Here is a 24,691-nt window from a genome sequence, read left to right as displayed (position 1 = left end):
ATGTTTAATGGACGCAAGCTGTCATGGTCTGGCGGTAACCAGTACCAGCCAAAAATATTTCCCCATGGGACTGGGTCATCAAATTCCAGCTCTGCTCTCACAGTGAAAAATATGAAAATGCTGGAAACAGAGTACACTGCTTCTAAAGAGGCCTTCACTAAGCAGAGAATACAAGATTATATTAAGCAGACTAATCTCGCTTGCTTGAACAAAGAGCCAGCTAGGAAAACCAGCACAGTGGTTGTCTGGGATGCAGGGTCTGAAGGAGCCTCCTCGTCTTTCTCTGCAGAGCAGAGTGAAGAAGTTTGCTGGAAGACCTCTGAAGACTTCTCAAGGAAAAGTAAGCTGCTAGCAGGTATTTTTCAGCAATCTGTTAGAGAGAACGAGAGACAATAAGATGCCTGTACCTGATCTTTTCTACGCATTTCTGTTTGCATATGGTTACATATGAGTACCGTGCCTGGGCACCTAAAATAGTGATGGATTTTGAGGAAAAACATGTGCCTGCCTTTCCCTTCTTGCCAGCGCGTAATGCAGTCGTGTGGGCAGCTGGGCTGGTTTCCACCATGTTTTGGGCAAAAATAGTGAGTTTCAAGGGGCACCAGACCTGAACCCCAACCGTAGAGAGAGCTCAGCACAAATGCAAGGTGCTAGTCTAGAAGAAATGGGGTTTTACCAGTAATTTAAACAGAAGCAGATTGAAGCCAGGACAGAGTGTAAACAGAAAACCCCACCCCCTCCATTTTAGGCAGCATTTCTGACTTTCTGAGGTGTTCAGAGTGCAAAGATTTAGTTTTGTCTGGATCAGAGTTGCTCTGGTCATGTAAATGCCAGCAAGTTAATATTAGACGATTATCTCTCTTATTAAATATCTCAAGCTATGCTTACATTTTAAATATAAATATTTATATACAACCTGCTTTTAACAATATTTTACAGCTCAGTAAGTAATACAGGAGGCAGATAGGAGGGACAAAAATGTAATTAATCCATGGAGAGGAAAACCCTCTAAATCATGGTGTGGGGGGATGACTTTTTTAAGGATGGCAAGAACTTGTCCTATTTTATGTCTGGCTGCCTGTGGTGACACAGCCCATCTCCTCTGTTTGCATGCCAGGATGTGATTTGTGGCTGTATGGAGGACAGGGTCACAGCCATCCCCCTGAGTGGGTGAGGAAGGGACAAGTGGACCCATCAAAAAACACTAGAAAGGGACCACGCAGCAGTCACGAGGAACAGTAGCTGCTTCTTTGCATAGGGAGAGTCTGGTTTTCTGCAACAGAGATTGGATTTCAAACTGGGTCCCAAGACTAACAACTTGGCCCTCACCTAAGTATAAGTCAGGCTTCCAGAAGAAAGATTGGACTTTTTCCCTATTTCTTCTTTGATCATGCTGCGAACACGCGTTCTACCTGATACAGGAGAGCCCCTAGCACAGCCCACCTTGGCGCAGCCAGCTATGCACAGCCAGCATGAAAGAGCCAGGCTAATCCCTGAAGTAAAGAGTTACCTGTTTCCTAGAGAATTCATGCATTGGCCCTCCTTGGGGGCTGGCCATCAGAAGTGTTTTCTGCTCACTTTTGCATTTTTCTCAATGCAAATTTGCCAGCTCCAAAGAAAGAGGAACATCGACTCTTTTGCACTTGTAAGGTTTATTTTTAAGAGCTTTCCACTTGGAAATCAAGTATTCTTAGCAGGCATGCACGTGAGCTGCATCCTTGAGGACAAATATGCCCTGGCAAGAGGCTGAGCATCTGAAACAGCTACAAGCGACTGGAAGCAAATGCATGCAGAAACCTGTCTCAGCGTTATCCCAGACAGCTTGTTTGATTTCCACATTGCAATTTAAAATTCGGATGAAACATGAAGTTTCTTTCAGCCTGTTTTAGTAGAGGGCTAGTATTTAGACACAAGTAGATTTACCAAGGAAAATCAAATATGGGAATGCCTCTTTAGGGGCCTAGAGTAAACAGTTAACATATCTTCAAGAATTTGCACACTACAATGATTCACAGGCTTTCTCTGGCCTTTTCCAATCTCTTTTCATAGTGTTTTGTCTTTCATAAGAGTGGCTCATGCAATCTGAGCAGTAACTTCCATTTCGACGCTTTCACTGGCTCCCTGCTCCCTGTCACAGCCATGCCTCTCCTTTTTTCTGTCTCCTACTCTTCTACATTTTCTTTCCCCTCTTCATCTCTGCCTCCCCAAATGTCTCCATGTCCACCCCCTTTCCCTAGACCTCTGCATGCCCACAGGTGCCTTTCCTCTCTCCCACAACCTTCTGCATATGCTTGCCCTAAATCTCTCCCCGTGTCCTCTCTGATCTCTTGGAAATAACACCTCTTGGGATGCAGGCACTGAGGTAGGCTGCATAAGTGCATTATCTGATAGAGCATTTCAGCTGAGCTGATATGTATAATTAACCCAGGAGATGGGGGCTGTGACGGCCCCCAGGTTTGCTGTGCTCTGCATGCAGAGGGAAACATGCAGCCTGTGGCTACTGAATTAATGCAGACCTGGAGGAGAGGGGTTCTGCTCTGACAGCAAACCACTCAGGGCACTTCAACTGCCTGTATGAGGTGCTCAGGCAAAAATTACCAGTGTCCTCCCTGTTCTTGTAGCATCATGACCTTCCCACAGAGGGGCAGCCTCAGTTCGCTACCCTCCATTGCCCCTGTGCAGCTGCACCAGCATGAGCAGAGAAGGTGAAACACCCATGGGAATATGGCCTCCCAAAGAGCCGGTAAAGGCAGGAGACCCAAGCTGCTTACAGATGAAACCTGAACGGAATGGCAAAGTAAATTGCCTTGTAACTCTTGTCTCTCCCTCTGCAAAGCCTGCCTCTGTCTCCAGCAACTTTTTTACGGCTCCTTTTTTGGGAGCTTTTCCTTTGCTTGCACGCAATTTATTATGCCATTAAAACTGATGGGGAAAAATGTTCCTCGTTAAGGTGGGAAGGCTTTATCTGAAATACAAAATAATGAAATGGCAAGAAATCTCAGGGCAAGGGAAAAATCCTGCTGTTCTGCACAAAAAGAGGATCTTTCTTATTATTATTTTTTAAAGAAAGCTTTTTCCTCCGCTCCAGCATCAGCTGCAGATCCCCCGTCAGCACAGCCCACTGGCTTTAAGCCGAAGGAATCCAAGTAAGGAGAGTAATTGGTAACATTTTTCTATATAATTCAGTCACGTTAGGCTGTATTTATGCCATATGTGGGCGAGCAGTAGGAACACCTAACAACTGGAGATTTACAGTATGCCTGAGACATCCACAGCCTGTCAGCTGCCACTGTGCCCTTGCTATTAATAAACTAGAAGTAATGTCTGTCTAAGCGGTTGTCTTCGGGACACTCAACATTTTCTGTATTAAAAGGGATGCTGCTGGCCTCTGCAGAGGGCGTTTTTATTATTTTCTGTTGCTGTTCGGCAGATAAATCCCGTGCAGCATCTTTCGAAGCTGCTGCGATGTATGATTTTTATTCTGCAGGCTGCTGTTCCAGCTGTAGGGAAAAGGGAGGTCTGATTCCCCGGTCACAGTAAATCAGTGTAATACCCCCTTTCACACTACCAGTGCTGCTGCAGCAATGTGGATTTACATGGTCCAGGGACGTAGCTCACTCCTTTCAGCTGTCTGATACAAATGTTGAACAATACCTGGTCTTCCTTACAGAAAGAAGGGGAGAAGAGAAAAGAGAAGAGAATTTGAATAGACACACTTGCTCAAGAGGTGAATAAAGGCCGAGTTCTTCTGCAGTGTACTTTGAGTGGCACTCAGTTCATTGATAACATTCCAAATATGAATATTTGAAGGCTGTTTTGGCTTTTTTCCTTAAAGACGTTATCATCACGTGTAACATGCTTGGCACTAAGGGAAATGGATATAAGCAGCTGCTTAAGAGAAGGCTGTGGCATTGCTACACGAACATGCAGAAAGGTTTTTCTTCATTATAGGGTTATAAATTCATAACTTGTGGTCTGAAAGAGTGCAGGCTTTATTTCTTCCCCAAATTATTAAAGTGTTATGGTCTGAGGTAAAACCTCTGTTCTGATATCAAGGGGAATCAGCCTCATTGTTTCCAGGCTAACAGAATATCACCACATAAATGCAAGAAAAACAAGAATTTCCAACCCATTTGAGTGCTTTGTGCCTTCCCTTGAGATGCAGAGCTGCCGCAGTGGGAACCGGAGGAGACCCAACAGCCCAGCTCCTCACAGAGCTGTCCTTCAGGGCCTGGCCATGATTTGAGGTGCAGCCATCTGCCCATGCGTCGCTGAGGCTGCACCAGTACCTCTCATGGTCAGGCAGGTTGCTTGGGCTGAGCACATCCTGTCCTTGGGCAAACACCAGCTTGACCTGTGGTGCAACCTAAGTCACCCACCAACCTCCTGGTCCCAGGAACAGGGGCGTCCATGACTTTGGGTTCGCTACCTGTCCCAGTTAACCTGCACATGGGCCTTTACAAGGCTCTGCTCCTCACATGTAAGGTGATGATGATGGTGTTTCACTACCTCAGCAGAGCTGGGAGAGCAAACACGTGATGGAAGCACACGAGCATCACTGCTCCCCCTACTCCTCAAAAGTTTCCATCCATGGATATATTAATTTGTGTGTTCTGTGCCCAGAATCCTTTATAACTCATAGATAACTAATAAAAAAGCAGTGATGTGTAAAGGCCTTCTTGAATTAATAATGTAAATAAATAAATAAAAAAAATTAATCAAAAGCCCTTCACTCCTTCCCTTGAACCAGATCAAGTCAGGCTCCAAGCACAGTTTGTCCAGCATCTTTGTTTTATCATTATTATTTCTTAATATCGTAGGGCAATCAAAAATTTCTCCCTGTATTACACAGATAGAAGCAGCAGGACGCCTTGATTGCTCCATGATGTAGGTTCAGCGTCCTGTGAAAGGAGTGTGGGGGGAGGAGATTTTCTCAGCCTGTACTGTTTGTTCTATCAGCACCCCAGGGAAGCTAAGATCCTTGTGCCCAGCCAGTCTGTCAGTGTCCCATTATAGGGACGCTTCACTGAACAGTCCTGCGGGATCCAAGGACAATTTGACTGACCTGTTCAGGGAAATGCACCAACAGCATCAGTGATAGGGACTGTCTGTAAAAACAAGCTTCAAGTGATACGCAACCAGACTATAATCACTAACAACGGCTAGCATGACTTAGTTATTTAGCATAAGATAAAGTTCTTTTCTTATCCAGTAAATGTCTCTATGGGGAGAAGACAAGTTCAGCCTGTTGACTGATCCCAGAAGTTACAGTGCAGTCTTCTCTGCTTTCCCTTTCCTAATTCCACATATTTATGCAATTTGATTCAAGTTAGTAGCTCCCCATAACCCTCCTGTCATGTACAGAGTGGTCAGTTGATTTGCATAAGGTCACATCATTTCCATCAAAAGGACACCCTAGTCATGTTTTGCCGACGCATGAAGCCATATGTTGACTATGTCCATGTGCTGTACAAGGCTTCAGGGACAGTCTTTCCTGATTAGAGATTCGTTAGCTCTGTTTCTTAATCTACTTTTACAGGGACAAAGCCTCCTCTCCCTCTAAGAGTTCTTTGTCAGTGGTTGTTCACCCTGACCTCATAGGAGGCCCTTGTAGCTGTCCAGGCTTCTCCATAGTAACATGTGTTTGAACTTTTTACCTCTATGCCTGTGGAGCTTGAGTGACTCTGGCCATACATGCTTTGTTACTGATGGGTGTAAAATCCTCTCGCCTTGCTTTTGCAAATACAGATCTAGTTTGTTTGTTTGGCAGCTGCTGTGTGGTTTATCAGCACACGGTGCCTTCAAGCTCCTACTCCTGCAGGGCGTGTAACAGAGCCTGGCCAAGGGGCCTTTGGCCCGCTCCATCCTCCATTCAGATTCTCACAGCATACGCCAAGATCGCAGGGGTGCCTGGGGAACTATCACTGGGCAGATTCCATGCATGTCAGCTGCATCCCATCCTGGAAGTAACAGCTGCATTTTACACTGAGGTTTCCTTAGTGTTATCCTACACCTTTCGGGGGCTGGGAGGAGGTGGTCTCTCCCCCATTTCCCACAGTTCAGAATGATTTCATACCTTGACAGACAACTTCGCGTGAAATGAGAGGGTAGCAGGGGGTATGGAAATCCCCAGTTGCTGCTGGATGTGCTGTGGTAAAGAAAGGGTGCCCCAGCAGACTGTGTAGGGTGCAGCATGATGCGGTATCACCCAGCGGAGTGGGGGTCACCTAATGTCATTTGCAGAGGACAGTAAGTTCATTTAAAGCAGCCCTGTCCAGCATCTCAAGTACTCAGAACTCTAAGTTTCTGTTTAAAAATAAATGGCTTTTTGGCATCAATTTAATTAAAAAAAAAATAAAAAAAAAAGAATACAAGGTAAGCTTTTTCATTCAGTTGACTCAGTTGAAGCACTTTTGATAAGGATAAATGCCTTTTGCTACCAATATCCTGAGTTCTGTTCCTCTCCTATTAAGTAAGGTACCCTCCTGGTAAGCCAAGGCAATGCTGAGCACCTTGGCTGGTATCCCAGCAGCTGACAAGCATCAAGAGCTCACAGAAGCCCAGCCCACTCTGTCAAAGAGCAGGGATGTGCTGATTTTGCAGTGAGCTGCCCCTCGAAGTCCGACTTGCTCTCCATCACCACCCTAAGCATCGACACTGAAGCTGAGGGGTGACACCTGCTAAGGTGGGACAATGCCCAGAGGCGCTCAGCATCTCCAGCCCATGCTGTGTCAGTGTGGGTTATCTTGGTCAAGAGAGATGGCTGCAACCCAGAACGGAGGAATATTCCAGTTTTCAGCTTTTTGATTTTAATAGGTCTCTTTGGGATAATGGATCCCTCTCTTCTTGCCTGAAAAGGGGAATGTACTTCAGTTGAAGCTCACACATGTTTTGATGGGGCTGTCATTGCAGTCTGCCAGCAGTATGCAAAAGCCATTCCTCCCCTCCCTGCCTCCTGCAGTCCTGAGGTTGTCCCTCCAGGATGCCACCATCAAGACCGGCCTCTGCAGCCATTCAAGGTCACTTTTCAAGGCCAACATCTTTTAGGCTAGCACAACTCCTCCATCTCCAGCCGTATGAGTTCAAAAGGACATCTGAGGGCTTTCTGGACCATTCACATGTGTGATTCAGATCAGTCACATTGATTTCCAAGGACGCAAAGTTAGATACCTACTGTTTTAGGGGATCCTGGCCTAAGGGTTTCTCTGTGAGAGAAGCACAATGTTGTCACTAGGCTCTCTCAGCCCATGAGGGTTTATGAGATGCTTAGCTAGCAAAATAAAAAGCATTAACTTCTCGGCTACAGCTTTCTGCCAAAAGATAGTCAGAGTGTGCTTCAATGCAGATGTCTCAGGGAAAAAATGTGCAGTGCATTAGAGAGCTGTGACTCATAGAATAATTATCCTCGTTTCTCATAGTTTATTAATAATTTAAACCCAATCTTGGTGTTATTGATCTATCATTGAATCGGAGATTTATTTCAGATCTGCAGTCACTGAAGCAGTAAATTTAATCCCCCTTCCCCTCCCACCCTTCCATCCACTAAACTCACTTTATAACTAAAACATGATGTTTAGGCTGTTTCAGTAACAGGAGAGGAGGAGAAGAACTCAGAGGCTGCGTGTGGCAGGAGCAGCCTTAAGCCCACAGAAGATCAAGATAAGTGGCATTAAGGTTCTGGTTTTAATACACCTTTTTTGACCAAACCATCCTCTGTACATGGTCTCTGGAATTGCCAAAAGGACCAAATGCTGCTTCTTGGCATGTGTATCACAACCAGATCCTAAAACAGTTTTCCCTGTTTTCATCTGAGTTTGTTCACCCATTTAAGTCAGTACCCAGTTAGCCATCAGTTTTACACACATCCCAGTTGTGGATCCCAGTCCTGCTCTTTGTCCTCTGGAAACACAGATATGAGCTCACTGAGGTAAAAGTGCTTGCACCACGTAGGCTGTTGGAAGGCACACAAGCTGCTGGGCCCAGTCCTAATCTTCTTAAACTGGTGAAAACCTGAAGCAGCTGCTGGGGTGTCCGAGGAGTACTAAGAGTGTAAAATCAATTTAAATGCATGGAGGATCAAGCTTAGAAAACTATAATGCGAAGACTTCTACAGCAGTGCTCACTTGGCTGTATCATGTGCCTAATGCATTCATTAATATAAGCAGCAAAGTCTGGTCTTTTAAAGGAAGCCAGGAACAGAAAACAGCATCCTTTATGGCTGTAATGTGCCCAGAAGAGTGATTTTTGTAGGCAAATGAAATATGTTTTTATTAGACCAATCACAGTATACAGTTGGGGTAGAAAATGTGTTCTTGACCACACCAGCTCTTTCTCAGGTGTGAAAGAAAGCAATAAATGTGCCCAAATGCTCACTTGTTCTTTTCCACCTATATTAATGGATACAATTAAAGATATTAGCATTCCCTGCCAGCCCATCCTTGATGCTGTCCTTAGATCCTGCAGCTGGAATCACAGCAAGTGAGGACTCTTGGCCACAATCTGCTCTCCTGCAGCTATGGAAATGTGCAACAGAGCCAAGCTGTCATAGCCTTGTTCTAAACAACAGAACTCAGTGTAACCAGGCAGAGAGGATGTGTTGGTCAGGTTAACTGCTGCATGTACCCCCAAGGTGTGTGCTCTTAGTGCATCTGATGTTTCTTGACCAAGCAGGAAACATGCCTAGAGGTGAAAAGTGGGAAAACAAAGCACGACAAATTCAGTGTAGTTTCTAACTATGTTTTCCAGAGGTATAATTCTTAATTAAATAGTCATGGAGCTGAGGTTTCCGTGGTTGGAGTTTGGGGGAGTTTTGGTGTTTGGTTTAGATTAGCTGAACCTGGAATAAGACCAGGAAATGCTGCCATTTCATTGGACAAGGATGATGCCAGCAGTAACGTATCAGGGTGCAGGTGCTGGCTGCTGTGGGGTTGTTGGGAGAGGAGCGAAGACAGGGAAATCCATGGCTGGAAATGCTGCAGGACAGCTGGATCCCTGTGATGCTGGATTCTCTCCTGATGAGACCATTGTCATTGATGGGTGAGAGCTCCTGCAAAGCCCAGCCTGGTGGGTCATGGGGTGTCAGTGACCCCGGGAGGCAAGAAAAATGGGTAGTTTGGTAAAGAAACAGTTGGAAAAGGGGATGAAAGAAGGAAAATCGGGAACCTGAGAAAGAGGGCAAGAAATATTATATTAGAGAAGGAAAAAATATCAACAGCTGTGGGGTGTGGGGACATGAACAAAAAACTAAGGGGGACAGACCCCAGAAAGGACAGGAATACCAGAATAGGGAGTAGGAAAGAGGCAGAGCATGAAAGGCAGTGTAAAAGCAGACAGGTAAGGCATTGAAAAGGGAGGTGGATATAGATCAGAAGCAGAACTCAAAGGAGAAGAAATTTAGAGACATTGCAAAATGAAAGCTGCAAAGCAAAGAGCAGCTGACTCCAGAGAGCAGAGCGGAGATAGGCTCAGCAAGGCAATGCTCTTGGCTGCCCACTGAAAGTTTGATGACAAGATAGTGCAGACAAGGTAAATCCTCTTTTCTTCTGTCTGGACATCTGCAGCCCTCAGAGGACTCAGGCTATGGAAGAAAGACCTGGGACGCAAAACACTTCCTTTCCTTTTGGAATAAAAAGGGAAGAGGGCAGACAGAAGAGGATTTTGTTTTTCCTGGGTTTTGGTTTTTTTTTTTCCCCTTTTTAAATTTCTTTTTTTTTTTTTAGTTTTTTATTTTCACAAGCTTTGACACACATTTGTAGGTAGAGAATGGTTGCCATGCTTCATGGAGAGGTCTGCTTTGTCATTTTCCAGAATAGATACCAGGCCAAAGGAGGGGCACAACTACAGAGTTGCTGCCTGTGCTACCTCCCTTTGCCCACTCCAAATGAGGTCTTCCACCACTGGGGCTGTACCAGCTTGAAACCTGCAGGAGAATTCCTGGAAATCCAGCTCTATGCCGTCTCCTGCAGCTCATCCCTCCATCCCTACTTTTGCTTGTCAGGCATTTGTATAAATAGGATTAACATCTGCAGTTGTACTTAGCTAGGTTGCAAATTACACAGACTATCAAGCCTTGCGCTTCAGGGCATCCACTGATTACCATCAGAGGTGCAAAAATGAGTTTTTCCAATAACAGAATATTGCATGATTGACTGGAGACATTATGGGGCAGACTGGATTAGCTTCTGCCATCAATGTCTGTTATATGTCATTACAGCATCAAAGCACCAGGCGTGGGTGAGCTGCTTCCATCCAGGCAGCACTGGAGGTGGCTGGGTCTGGAGGGGTAGGGTCGGTTGTCAAAACCAGCACTGATTTCTCTAGCTGCTTATAAAATGTGCCTCCAGCAAGCCAAGCTCCCTGCTTCTACTTGCCTGTATCCTGAGCTGCATGCCTTCAGCTGGTCAGAGGAGCCTGCACTCTTCATCTGACTCTGGCAGGGTCAAGAGGTACCAGAGGATCTGGGACACCCTATAACAGGAGGCTGGAAGGTACTTAACTGAAAGGTCTGATGACCCTATTTTTACTGTGCTTCCACTGGTCCATGAGGGGTGTGGAAGTCCCCATTAGCTCTCTATTATATATGAACAGCTTTGCCAACCTCCACCTTTCAGGCCATCTCATTTCCTTCATCTTAGCAGTGTCTCATTTGAATGGAAGAGCTAGAATTGACAGAAAATCTAAAATAGGAAACATAATTAGCAGCAAAACTTTAATTCCCCTTTCTAAGCCATTTCTAAATGTGTTAGTGCTTATTTATTGAACTTGGCTTGACATTTAGACAGTTCCTTTTAACGCTGATAGGGTTGATTACCAGGTTGAATCCTACTGCATTGAGGAAGTGGCTGTTCAGTATTCAGAGCTGCCAACCTCCCCCTGCACAGAAATAACCACCTTTCTTCACAAGAAATATGTATTATTCAGCACAAATAGATTACAATAAGGCCATCGCAGGAGTGAGGAGCCTGCATCAGGGATGATGCATGCATGAGGCATGTGGCCATGGGGTATCAAGGGTCTGCCTTTATGCGGCTAAAAGCTCCCTCTAGGGACAGTGGGACACGGCCAACCCACGTGCTGGGAACTGGGCTGGGGTTTGCCCTGGCTCACCCCCTTTGCTGGGGTTGCAGGATCCCCCAGCCACTGACAGGAGGAGGAGGAGTGGGTGAGAGGGGCAGCCACAACAGGAGAGGAAGAAGGAGAGAGAAAATGAGAGTAAGAGGAAAATGGAAAAGAAGAGGGAGATGAAGAGGGAGAGGAAAATGGAAAGGGAGAGGGAGAGGAAGACACCTGATTTCCCCAGATTGCAGCCAAGATTCCTGCCCTTGCCTACTTGCAGTTCACACTCTACATTCAAGACTCTCATCTTCCTCCCTGTCCTACAGAGCCAAAGGTGGGGTTTTTTTCCTAATGGAAAACTAGGGGTAATAAATGTGTGAGGATTTTTTTTTTCTGTAACAGTCACCATGAGAGTGTTGCTTCAGTGTGTGCAATGGATCCCTTTGTGCTCCCTCTCCTGAAGATCAATTGACCAGCCTAATGTCCGATTGTCCTCCTGTTTCATTACTCCTTCAGGGCTGCTGCAAAATAGCGCAGGTGTCAATAAGAATAGAATTTGTCCTTACAGTTACTTTAAATTAGGCTTTATAGATGAAAATGGTCAGTTTTCAGAAAATAAGCCTCACCTCCACGTTGCTGAGTGTGCAATGTTGACGTGAGGCTGCTTTAGCAATGCAGCAGCCTCCAGAAATAGGACAGGATCCCAAATGCAGAGAGTGACAAGCTGACCCAGCTCAACAGGCTTTGCCAGTGGCTAGCCAAGTCCAAGGGGATTACCCTGATCTGGGAAGCAGAGATACTTGAGCTCAGGAATTTCCTCCAAGGTGTGATTACCTTCTAATAGCCACTATCCTTCATCCTCATTTCTAGCTGGAAAGGAGGTGCAAATCAAGGCTCCCAGTTTGTGTCTGTCAGCTGGTAAACAGCCAAGGCATGACTTTTAAGACAACCTTGGAGAAGTGCACAGGGACAAAAAATGGTCTGTCATTAAGGTGCTGAGGTTCCAACCAGAAGAGGCGCTTATGTATTGTGTCAGCAGAGCGTCCAAGTGTTTGTTTTTAATTTACTGGGGGAACACTTGAGTGAATGACTCAGATTTGGACCGACCTATCAAGATACTGCTGAACATTTTCCTTTTTCCATTCTCCCATTGTTCATAATTATACATTCTCTTTCAATGATGCCTTGGAACAATAAAACCCAAGATGATCCAGGCCAGGCTGGGGGAAGGCTGACTGCCCTAAAACAGCCTTGTTCTCAGACAGGGCCACCACCAGGGTGAAGGTAGCCAGCACTCAGGTGGGTTGCTTCTTTCCCTCAGTCACTAAGGTCTGCTTCAGGGGTCCCACCAACAGCCACAAGGGTCATATCTTTGTCTTCCACAGGAGGTGTACCCCATGACAAAGAATCCATGCTCCAAAATGGTTGGCCTACAGAGGCTTTTGCTTTGGGAGCTAAAGGAAAAAGGGATGCACCTGCCTGCGGGTGTTGGTGAAGAGTTTTTAAGCTAAGAATTGTGCTGGTGTGTTGAGGCTGGAAAGCCACCAAGCAGCTCTGTCTCTGTGATGCAGGGGCTGTTTTAGAAGTGGCGGCAGGGAGCAGCACCGGACACCTCGGGCTACATTTAAGCTGTTTTGCCTTAGTGGGAGATACAGCCTGGTGTGCAATGCAGGACATAGGGATGATGGGAAAGGGTCAGCCCACAGATTGCACCTGGCCCAGCATCCTGCCATGGACAAGAGCCAGCAGATGCTCAGGAAGCAGTACAAAAATAGAACAAAGATGTGTTTATACTTCCTAGAATACTCCCCATTCCCCAATGGTCTGTGACTCAGGAACCTCCTGAACTGCAGCCATCATTTCTGCATTTAATAGTCCTGGATGGATATTTCTTCCACAGATTAGTTTACACCCTATTGAACCAACATAAACCTTAAACATCCTCTGTTCCCCTTGGCAAGGAGTGCCACAGCTAGAAACCTCCTCTGTTATATTCTGAACTTGTCACTTGATGGCTTCCTTTGACGATCACTCTCTTCCTTTGAAGAGCGCTGAATAATGTGAACAGCTGTTCTGCAGTCACGCCACTCTTCCCATCACGAAACTCGGTCATATTTTTCCTTCAGTCATTTTTGCTTCCAAGATAAGAAGTCTTAATCTATTCAGTTGTTCCCTGAATGGAGGCCCTTTTATGCCTTTGATCATCTTCAATTGCCTTCTTCTGTAACTTTTCTATTTCTTCTGTATCATATTTGAGATTGGTGAATCTGGACTGCACAATAGCATTCAAGAGATGGGATTTATACAGCAACATAATGATTTCCTCTGTTTTGCTCTCTCTTCCTTTCCTAATAATTTCTAGCTTTCTGTTTGCTATTTTGATTGCTACTCAGGGTTGAACTGACATTTGCATAGAGCTATCTATTATAACCTGAGGATTTCACTCCCAAGTGGAAATAGCCGGCTCAGAGCCCATTATTTTGTACGCAAAGCTAGGATTGTCTTTCCCCATGCGCATCGCTTTACATTTATCTACATCAGATTTCATCTGTGATTCCATTACCGTTTTATTCGGTGCCACAAGGGTCTTTCTGCAACTCTTCACAGGCAGTCCCTTTGCCTCAACCACCCTGAATATCATCAGCAAGCTTCTCCTCTCCTTGCTCTCTGCTATTCTGAGACTATTTATTAATATTTGGAAGCATGGGACAATGTTTAGGCTAATTTAGCATCTTTCCCTCTCAAATTTGAAGTGCCAGGTGCCAAGCAGAAGGAAGAAATGCAGCTTCCCAAGCCCTTGGGGTGTCACTGAAGATCAGTTGGCGTTTCTGTGAATGGATGGCACTGTGCCTAACCAGCATGTCTACCTCTCCCCTTGCACAAACAGACTCCTGGGATGTGTGTCTGCCCCCTCCACCAGACTGTATAGGACCAGTGGGAGATGGACAAGGTTATGGTGGCCTTTTGTCCTGCTGAAGCTGGGCCCAGGCACAAAGAGGTGCACAGAAGTCCTAGGACCCTGGGAGAGGAGGCAGAGGAGAAACAATGGATGGCAAAGCCTTTCTCTGAGTAAACCTCTGCACACAAAGCTGTGAGATGTCATTTTGAATGCATAGGAGCTAATTGGCAATTCTTCCTTGCAAAAAGCCTGTCGAGTTTGCCCAGGAGTCTAAAGCTGGAGTTGGACGAGAAGCCTTTGTCCATGTGAGGAGAGCAGGAGGATGATGGGCTGGCAACTGCCCTCTACGTGGGTGAGGTGAGACCAGCTGGTCAGTTAGCGAGAGAAACCAGAAGTTACCAACGACAAGCACAATTTCAGGGGTGCTTTCTTCCCATGGAGCAGTACCTTGCAGCAGTGCCCAGCGGGGATCAGTACAACAAGGGACGCCCCTTCCTGCTGGGGCAAACTTGTTTGCAGTAAGAGCTTCAAGAGTTGTCGCTGCTATTTGCAGCCAAAAGGAGTCGGGCTGAGCGTCACTTCAGCACCAGGGGCGAGCATGAAACGAATTCACCTAGGCAAAAATCAGAAGAGAAAGTGATCAGCTTCATCGGAGAGTTCCTCAACCCTGCCCAGTGGTGCACCTTGGAGCAGCAGGGTCGCACAGAGCACGTTTCCCTCTCCTCCCCAGAACCAGTGATTTCTTGTTGCAGCTTTAGAGCCAGGCAGCACAGGATTTGTAGCTCTCTGGTGAGGCACCTTTCAGAACAGGCACGTGGCTTCCAGAAAAGTGCTCTGCAGAGGCGGTTTGATGTTCCTGCAGCTGTAAGGGGAGAAAAAAGACAGTGTCTCTTTGATAATGGAGCAAAAATTGCTCCGAAGGGCAGAGGCTCTCCCCTTTAAGAGACTGAAGCTTGACTGTAAGAAAACGAGGATCTGTTTGATGAGAAAAGAAGTGATCAGGTGTCAGTGACTCAGGCACAAAGCCTCTTGAGCTGCAGGAAGACTTGTGTCTCCTGGAAAAAAATGTGCACTCATGCAAAACAAAAAAACCCACTAGTTTCACAGATCCACAGCACAAGCCAGAAATTCAAGAGAAGTCAGATCCACTGATACTGCAGCCATCAACACCCTCCTCTCAGTGGGTGAGGTGCTCAGCCACAAAGGCAGAAGTCTCTATTTCCATCTCATTTAAAGCCATTCCCTCCCCCCCATCCCATCACTGCATGCCCTTGTAAAAAGTCCCTCTCCATATTTCTTTTAGACCCCCTTCAGATACTGGAAACTGCTGTAAGGTCTCCCTCTTCTCCAGGCTGAACAACCCCAACTCTCTCAGCCTGTCTCCACAGGAGAGGTGCTCCAGCCCCCTGAGCATCTTTGCGGCCTCCTCTAGATTCACTCCAACAGGTCTATGCTCCTCTTGCACAGGGTTGCCAGAGCTGGAAGCAGCACTACTGGAGGTCTCCTGAGAGCAGACTAGAGGGGGAGAATCCCTTCCCTCGACCCACTGGTCACACTGCTGGTGATGCAGCCCAGGATACAGCTGGTTTCTGGCTGCAAGAGCATGCTGCCAGCTCATGCTGAGTTTATAATCCACCAGCACCCCCAAATCTTTCTCCTCAGGGCTGCTCTCAATGCAATCTCTGCCCACCCTGTATTTGTACTTGGGATTGTCCAATCAGGGAGGAGAAAAGCTAATCATGAATGTTTCCACCACAAATGCTTTGCAAACACAGGTTATTTTCTCTTTCCAAAATGCAAACATGCTCATTTCACTTGAAATTTCTCTATAGCAGCATTGCCTTAAAAACTGAGTGTGTCTTGTTTTTCATACAATTTCTCAAAAGTTTTTTTCTTAAAGGGGGCTGCTTTTTGAAAATAGTTTAAAAAATTTAAAGTTTTATGGATTTTAAAAAGGCCTAAAGCTCTTTTTTCCGCTTCCTCAGTGCTTCACAGGATATTAAAAGAAGTCCAAATTAAAAAGTTGTTCCCATTTTCATATGAAAAACTATAACTTTCCATTGAGCTCTTAAGGAGCCGTAAATGTGCCAACAGCATTTATTTGGGAGCACAGATATTTAAATACAACCTACACTTCCCAACATGATATATATACATACTATAAAAGAGTTGCAGTGTTACACTAAATGCAGTGGGCTTGGTTGCCTTCATGAGAACAGCTTAGACTTCAGCCCTGTTGAGTTTTTACAAGATTAATGATGCTGATGCTGCATTTCCTTTCCCCTTGAGGAGACCACCCGGACAGAAGGCACTGCAAAATGCACCTTCTGCGGTGCCCCTGAAAAGCGAGTCACAACAGTGGTGAGTCTGAGGGAACAGCCCCGGAAAATGGGACCCTATCTGTATGCCATAGGGATGCCTGTAACATGAAGCTTCTTCCTGGCGGAAAAGGAGAACAATCATCCCATGGGAGCAGCAGAGAGAGATGTGGCAGAGGGAGCTGGAGGGTGAGGAGGACCCTGGTACACTGAGATGCCCCATACCAGCTCCACTGCTCCTGATGGGAACTGTGCCCCTCAGCTCTTTTGCTGCAGGAGATATAAGGAAGCGTTTGATGCTGTCACACAAGAGCTGATGAGTGAAGGTGAAGCGGAGGAAGAGCTGGACATCACTTCCCATTCAACCCCTTCCCAAGCCAAGCTGAGGAGCAGCATCAAGGAGAAACTGTTGGGACGGTAATTGGCTGAGGGAGACCAGTCCCAGGCTCTGCTGGGAGAACAGCCCCATCACCAGACCTCTTCACTCTTGCCCCAGAGGATTTCTCTGGTGGGAGCTTACTTGTGGCACTGCACTGCTGCCCATGTGCACCAACAAGCATTGAGGCATCCTCATGTCAGTCCTATGACGGAACCACTGGCAAGGAAGATCCATCATCTGCTCCCAGCAGAACATGCTGAGCAGGCAGCAGCACTGAATGGGGCCAGACTAAAATGTTAGAGAGAATGGTTTGTGGTGCCAAGGCAATACTTGCCTGAGAACCCCTACACAGCTCATTTTCACTGCAGAACCCTTAAAAGGCACTGAATAGCTTGATGAGGAGCAGCTAGAGCTGAGGGCTTGGCAGCCACCAGCTGCTTCGTCTCTGCAATTTTGGCAGTGGACCTGGTTTGAGCCTTTTGGGCAGGGTCTGTGTTCTGGCTCTGCAGGGGTCAGCAGCATACATGGCATACAGTGATTGGTCCCAGCAGCCATGCAAGCTGAGTGTTAACCTGGGAGACCAGAGTGGCAGTCCTGGGCACAACACACAGGTGGGGTGAAGCAGGGCACCCAGCCACACAGCAGAGACTGTGGGGGGCTGGATGGGACCCCCTGCCAGCTCAGCCGCCTGCAGCACACTCCTCTCTGCCCTCCCCTGCCTCTCCTCTCCCTTCCCAAACCAAACAGCACTGCGGTTCCTGCAGATGCACAAGCAAATGACCTGTGATTTAGCACACAGTCAGAGGTTTTGTTGGCTTTTTTATTTTCTACATAGAAGCCCATTATACTGCTCTCCCCTCCTGAAATACAGAGGTACCAAATCTTCCTGCCTCGGACCGTCTGTCTTTTTCGCCCCATAAAAAGCCTAAAAAATAAAAGCAGGAACGAAATTGTTGGTTTGTTGCTTTTTCGTTCCCCTGCAGCCCTCACAAACAGGAGGTAATGCCCAGCTGCTCTGTAGAGCAGGAATGTGCAGCTTCAGGATGTAAATCAGCGCTGCAGCTCTAGCTGGGGTCAGCCACTTCCCGGGTATGAAATGCCTCCACAGGGGAGCTGCTGTGGTCAGGCCCTTCGAGTTCCCATGACAGACAAAACCTTTGCGTACGTGACAGTTTGCTGCTGCTCCTAACGATGGTGCTAAACGGGAACAGCAAGGTCTCCCCGCTTCCCCCCTCTCCTAGATTCTCTCCACTCTTCCCAGAGAAGCAGGCAGTAATGCTCCTTATTCCTACTAGAAAGCATTAAACCCAGCTCCCTCGTAATGCTGGGAGCTGAGCTGTTAGCAAAGAAATGTTTCTGTTTCACTTGTCAGTGTGCTGCAGGATGAATTACTTGTGTGTCTGATGGGAAGAGGGCCCTTGGCAAATTATATCATCAGAGAGCAGCTAATAACGTAACATAAGAAGAGCTGAGCCGAGCCTTGTACATGAAATGCAAAAACACTGAAGTGAAGGATGAGTTTTCCTCAGTTTTTTAAAAGGATTTAAGTAAGAAAACAAAAAAGAAAAACCAAGGCTAGGTGGAAAGTGCAGATTGTGGTGTTTTGGCGATGCTCTGGGGCTGGTTACTACTGTGGGGAGGGGAAAGCCTGGAGGCATTCCCATGGAACTACTCCCACACTCCTACCTGGCTCCCACCACCTTACTTTTGCTTCTGCAGCACTGCCATTCTCCTGATCTCGTAAGATGCCATTATCCTGATGGACAGACACTTTCTCCTCCTGTTCCCAGGACTCCCTAACCCCAGTCTCCGAAGTTTCCCTTCAGAAAACCAGTATCCGGCGGAATCAGTAAATCCCGTCTTGGTTTTACAAATCCTTCCTGTGCTGACAGTAATTAATGGGCATCTTAAATGCTTAACTGACCGTTACAAATAATTTTAAATAGCTGTTGCAATAAAGCTTCCATCAGACTCCTGCAATCCCACCATTCGCCTGTAGTCGTGTTCTCCTTTCATCAGTCACACAGCAACACAGCCTGGCCCCGAGGTGATCCCTAGAAGTACCCAACCATCACAGACCTCACCGTAGGTCTCTCCTGGCCCCACCGGACCACACACTTGCCATCGGTGTTAGCCATGTACTGGCTGATGCTTTGCCACTGAGCTGGGGGCGGCTGCTACGGCCTTTCCCAGCGTTTATAAATTAAGGACAATGCTAAGTGACTGCTCCGATACATACAAAGACAGTATGATAGCTTTGATGACAGGAAAACAGAAATCCTGTGAGTAGATCATCTGTCCCGAATATGGACCAGTTCAGGCTTGTCCACATCCATTGCTGTAGCACATCAGAGCTGCAATGTTAGATTTTTTTCCTTTTTTCCTGCTGTTTTTTCTGAGCTGCAGCATGTGGTGATGCTGGGGGAGCCCGAGCCACACTCACAGCCCAGTGAGAATCAACTTCTTCATGCTTAGGCAGGAAAAGATTGATGTAACACACTCCGTGAATGATAAAAACTCTCTGCGTGCCATGGCTGGGGGATGCTCCAGCACCCAGAGCTCACTGCCCAGGCTGTCATGAGACGGCGAGCACTGATTTGGATTTGTATGCCATAAACACAGGCTGTTTTCCACCAAACACTGCATTTCTTTCTCCTTTGTAGTTTGTCGAGGCCATTTCCTGTACCCAGCACCACACACACACTCACGCACACAAGGACCTGTTTTTAACATAAAGGTTGCCAGAACAAAAGAAATTACCATGACCAGGACTTCCAGAAGATGTTGACTCGCAATAGGAACATGCTGCAGAGCCCATGAGGATTTTCTCTGCCCTTTGGGGACTCACTGTTCCCCCAGGGGCCAGCCAATTTCTGTAGTGTGCTTTTACTGTCGGCCAGTAACTATTACCAAAAACGTCTCCCTGACCTGATAAATGAGGTCCCAGCAGTGTCTCCTTGACGTCAAAAATAAGATGTTTGGTCCAACTGCACACAAACCTGGCATTTGGGACTGGGAAGCTGTTGGCTCTAGATCCATCCAGCTTTATGTTTGCCAGGCCTGCCCTGGAGCCCTGGCACTGGGATCTTCTGGACCAGGTAGAGGCCAGCCAGAAATGCTGGAAGTGGCATGACTTCAGCCACTATGCTCCCAACCCTCCTTTCCAGTCCCCCACCATGAAACCTAATGGCCACGACACCATTAAAATCATGGCTCAGGATCAAATTGACTTACTGTTCACCAGCCGTAGCAATCACATCCGTTTCATCATGGGGTGCCAGCTCAAAGTGGAAAGCAGCAGCAGCAGGGAAACCACCCAGTGGAGATAAGCTTGGGGCTGCTGCATGGGGCTGGTCACAAGCTTTCAGGTAGAAAAATCACCGTTTCATTCAAAAGCAAATTTCCTGCCTGTGTGAATCTTAATGAAATTCCCTTCCAGGAAAGCATTTAGATAAGATTGAAACGCTGTCGCTGAAGGGTAAGAACAGCAAGTCTCACAAATTCATTTTGAAACACTATTTCTTTTCAAAACATTTATATTAAATGTCAATATACACACAAAGGTTCTGATTTTATCTAAACATTTGACTTAACAAGCATCTGGGGAGAAGAATGCCAAAAAACTTTGGTGTTTGTTGTAACTCAGGTTTCTCCCCTCTGACCCTTCCCTGGAGGTGGAAATGCTGTTCTGGCCACCCAGTGCAACCTAATGCTGTGCATCCCTGCCCTTCACTGGATGCAGACACAACTGGTCAGCTCCAAAACGCAGGTCACACATTACACCAGGAGCTCATGCTTGGTTTGAAGCTGTAGCCTCCGAGTGAAGGATTCAAGTTGTCTATCCTGATGCAAGCACAAAATAAAGTGTTGACAAACCTCATAGCAACAGTCTCCCTGTGGCCACAGATGCACTGCTAATGAAGACATATGGGGCAGCTATTCAGAAATGTGGCAACAACCCAAGGTCAGTATGCAGAAGCATAAAGCACTAGCACCTGGCTCCTCCATCCCCAAAATTCAGACTTCTTAAGACCCACTGCTGTTCCTCATAGACTTCTGCTTTTCACTTTGCAGGGACACTCTTTGTAGTTGAAAGACCCAGAGACAAGTCACCAACTTAGGTGGATGGAAAGCAAAGTGAAGCTGTTCAGTATAAAAAGATTCAGCTCAGAAGCCTGCTGTCCAAAATAGAGTGTTGTAATACTTTTGGCAACCCCTCTCTTAGTGATATCACTTCCTTGTGTTTCAGTATCTTCTATCTGTGAGAAATACTGAAATGAAGTTATTAAGACCTGCAGGAAGCAGTTACATCAGCATTTCAGAACAACTTTTCCTTCACCAAGGTGATAACAGTCACTTTGTGATGAAAATAAAGCTCCTCATTTCAAGCTCACAACGCCTATCTTCCTGTACATCAAGTCCTTGTAACACTAAGCTCATCTCATTTGAAGGCACTTGATGGATGGCAGTGGGGTTATACACTGAACCTGCAGTACTTTGAAGGAGATGGCTTCCTTCCTACAGCTGATGAACTGGACTTTGGGAATTACTTCTACCAAGTGTGACCAATGAGCCTGCTTTGGCTCTCACCTAGAGATTCCTGGGCTGGTGGAGAGGGATGAACAGCACGCAGCACAGCAAAAGCTATGTTGGGGCATCACTGTTGTATGAAAAGAAGTGTGAATGCCCGGCCAGCTGCTTTGGCATTTATTTCATTTATGAGATATGTAATCCAAAGGGACAAACCTTTTCAGGAGGCACCAAGCAGGGAATCAATGGTCACTCACTGCTGCCCTGTACTGGTCAGAGAGAAGCCAAATTCCACAAGAAAGGAGTTTTTTCCTTTGTTCACTCAAATGACATTGTCAAAGCCAGAGGGTGAAGGGAAGCTTCACACTGACACTACAAAGGACAAACCACAAGCCTCTGGATGATGCGCTTCTACAGGGGCCAAAGGAACAGCATGTGGTAATAAGAAACCATAGGTGGAAGAGCCTGTGAGTAACCAGGTAACAAGAGCAGGGCTATCAAATACTTGTGCCTTCTGCCACCAGCTCCCAAGTTTTCTCTAAGTAAAAGCCAACCCTTATGTTAAAATACGTTCTTGTATTACAGTTTCTTCCCCCTCACAAAATTGCAAGTAAAGAGACCGCTTAGTCACATAAGATCATTTATCAGTAAAGAAAATACAAATTTACTTTTATTATAACCATAAAGAGGTGTTACTTTAACAATTAGCTGTACATTCAGCACTCAGGTATACATCTGTGCCAAAAAAAGTCAATTCTCTTACCGCTAAAAAAAGAACACTTCTCCTCAGTGATGCACTGCCTGTGCTTACAGGATGTTTATTGTCTCTGTATTACAGTTACCTTGACAGACAAGCCTCAGGATACAGAATATAGCTTTACTCTTGGACCAAAATAGGAGGCAACATTTTTATTTTAAAAAAATTAAAAACAGCAAGTTTCTAGTCAGATAATATAAAGCGTCTTAAATTAATCTTTTGAAAGTATTTACACTATTTGTAAACGTAAATATCTGAAACTGTACATGTTTAAACAAATGTTCATTTAGCAAACAGGCTGTATAAACTGATTGCTCTTCTAATCTTTCAACCAGCTGTCCTAGAGCTGTCTGGGTATTCTAAAAGAGAAAAAGACCCCAAGCACAAGAGTGGCTACTGCAACGAGTTACCCTTCATGTCCTACCTGTACAATGTGTGTATTAACTCAGTCATAACTCTGTACAGTGACCATGCAGTCCTTCTGTAAAACTTTATAAAAAACAAATATACATATATTACAATGCACTGGACATTATTTTACAGCCTGTATTTCTACAAGTAAAAAAGAAAGGACAAGTTATCTTCCTTGTTAGTTCCTTTAGTTAATTTTTAAGGAGTCATGTAAGGTTCTATAAGTACCATTTATGTACCTCACGGCACCACTGCTGCAACACTTCTCATGGTAGGTTTAAATCCTACATTAGTGTCCAGCCATGTGATTTATAACAGGAACATCACTAAATCAAAACACCACCGATGTGCATGGAAATTTCAACATATTTAAAACTACAGAACAGGTTTTATAAGTAAGTTAAAAGTCTGCCATTTAAGTCACCACATTTTTCTTTTGCAGTGCAGCACAATGAAGACTTACACACCAAGATACCCAAAAGCTGCTTGAAGTGTTTCATTCCATTAATGGCCAAGTGTTCAGTAATGACCAACTGATACACACTGAAAAGCGTGCACTGTTTACCAGTTACCATCCTTACCCTCCATTCACCATGCTGATTTGATAGGCTTGCATATTCAATTTCTGTCATCCCCAAACCCTCTTATTAACGCTTCCTCCAGCACACAAAGGCTGTAGAAGTTCCAGTCCCACTTCCCACTTTAAACTATGCCACACCACCACTTGATCTTGGGTAAGGAAAAAGTCCACAACCCTAACCTAAGTACCTGAGAACCTCCATGTTAAGCTTTGCTGTAAAGCATCTGAAAACATGCAGCTCCCTCAGAAATAACAGAAGTTATATTGCACAGCTTTTCATTGCAAATCCCAAGGATCTCAGATACCTTCCATGATGAAGGTTAGAGCATGAAACTTCAGGCCAGACCTCACAGCTCCCAATTAGTATAAGAAAAAGAGCACATCCAGCATTTCAAGAAATGCTTCACATGCGGGAAATAAAAGTTTTCCCAATTAAGAACCTGTGAATTATGTTCAAGCATGTGGTGGATTACCAAGATTTTCATGGGAGTTAAAGAAAATCAGAGCATGCTTGCTTAAGTCAAATTGTCATACCAATGTGCTTATATCCAAGCCTTGCAAATACCTATTACTGCTCCCATTTGATTCTCTGCACTTTATTTCCAGTGTCTTTGAAAGTTCAACTTTTCACTGCATATGTCAGATTATTAAAGGAAAAAAAGGAAAGGCTTTTACATTAAAAAAAAAAAAAAGGGATTTCAACCTTGAAAACATCTGGATAAGGCAGTAACTAAGCTTTCATAAGAGTGATCAGCAAAGGGGGTTTGGTTTTGTTTTCTCTCCCCAACGTCTCAAGCCAATGAACAGGAAAACCTTTAACAAATCAATAAAACTGTTTTGTTTTGTTGGGTTTTTTTCCCCTAAAACAGAGTTAAGCAGCCTGGATAGTGTTGATGCAGACTGAACTGCACAGTGGGATCCTTCGTTTACTTCAAGCAAATGTCTTTGCATCCCCTTCACCGGCTGGCATTCAGCTGAAGCTTTTTTCAAGCAGCCTCACTGTTGGGCTACTTGGACATTGATAAGAGTAAGTTCACCTGAAAGACAAAAGGGAAGCCTGTATTAGACACAGCAGCTAAGTTTCAGAATTGATGTCTTATGTTTTAACCTTTAAACAGGATTCCTAGGAAGCACATAGAGACTTGGACGTATCAGGAGAAGACAGCTACAAAACAACTGTCCAAAACTGCCAGTCAAATGCCTGCTCAGAGGCTTTTTATAACACAGTTGTTGACCACACTGACTAGTTATTTCAGCAGTCACAACCTAATGTGTGAAAGTTTCTAAGATGACTTCATGCCTTGTCGAGCGATTCCAAAAAATATGCACACCAGCAATGTAGTCTAATCCATAAACCAGATTTTCTGTTTAAATATTGGCATCCTGGGATAATCACGATTCTATTCACATTCCCTGGACCACTAAGGTCGAAGCAAGACTTTTTAAAACCTACCTGGCTTCTGTCAGAGCATCCTACTACAGAGATTTCTTAACCCCAATCATCTCTGAGACTGAAGAGCTTATCATGTAGGGTTACATTTCCATAAACATCTGCACATTTTCCCAATGCAATTTACTTCAAATAAACCCTTGTAATTCTTCCTCATGCTTCCCAAATGTAAAAGTTGCTGCTTTTTGTATTTGTCAAAAGCCAGGCTGCCTTCACACCCACAGGCTGTTTTAAAGCCTATTCACTAGCTTTCCTATCTCTCTGAAAAGACAATGCCCAGAAATGGCAAGACTCGTTGTACAACTCAACCCC

General features: G+C 45.5%; 2 protein-coding genes across 4 annotated transcripts in view; one reads left to right on the top strand and one right to left on the bottom strand.

Annotated features, from left to right (window-relative positions):
• Positions 1-21,216, top strand: LOC136013392 (uncharacterized). The gene is given in 11 exon segments (XM_065677154.1): positions 1-355; positions 3,089-3,146; positions 5,540-5,633; positions 7,578-7,663; positions 7,912-7,927; positions 16,244-16,342; positions 16,532-16,689; positions 19,710-19,938; positions 20,741-20,798; positions 20,801-20,848; positions 21,041-21,216. Coding segments are annotated over 11 exon segments (1,377 nt in total).
• A 599-nt stretch (positions 21,217-21,815) lies between these two features.
• The window catches only part of COG3 (component of oligomeric golgi complex 3), a 32,954-nt gene continuing 30,078 nt past the window's right edge, over positions 21,816-24,691 (bottom strand). For all 3 annotated transcript variants that reach the window (XM_065678218.1, XM_065678220.1, XM_065678219.1), the window contains one exon: positions 21,816-23,966. In XM_065678218.1, coding sequence (XP_065534290.1) covers positions 23,937-23,966 — 30 coding nt within the window. In that variant the 3' untranslated portion in view covers positions 21,816-23,936. The remainder of the gene's footprint in view (positions 23,967-24,691) is intronic.

This window comes from Lathamus discolor, chromosome 4 (assembly GCF_037157495.1).
Source record: "Lathamus discolor isolate bLatDis1 chromosome 4, bLatDis1.hap1, whole genome shotgun sequence".
NCBI classification, from domain to species: Eukaryota; Metazoa; Chordata; class Aves; order Psittaciformes; family Psittacidae; genus Lathamus; species Lathamus discolor.
The sequence above is the reverse complement of the archived record's forward strand: the minus strand, read 5'-3'. Positions and strand labels throughout refer to the sequence as shown.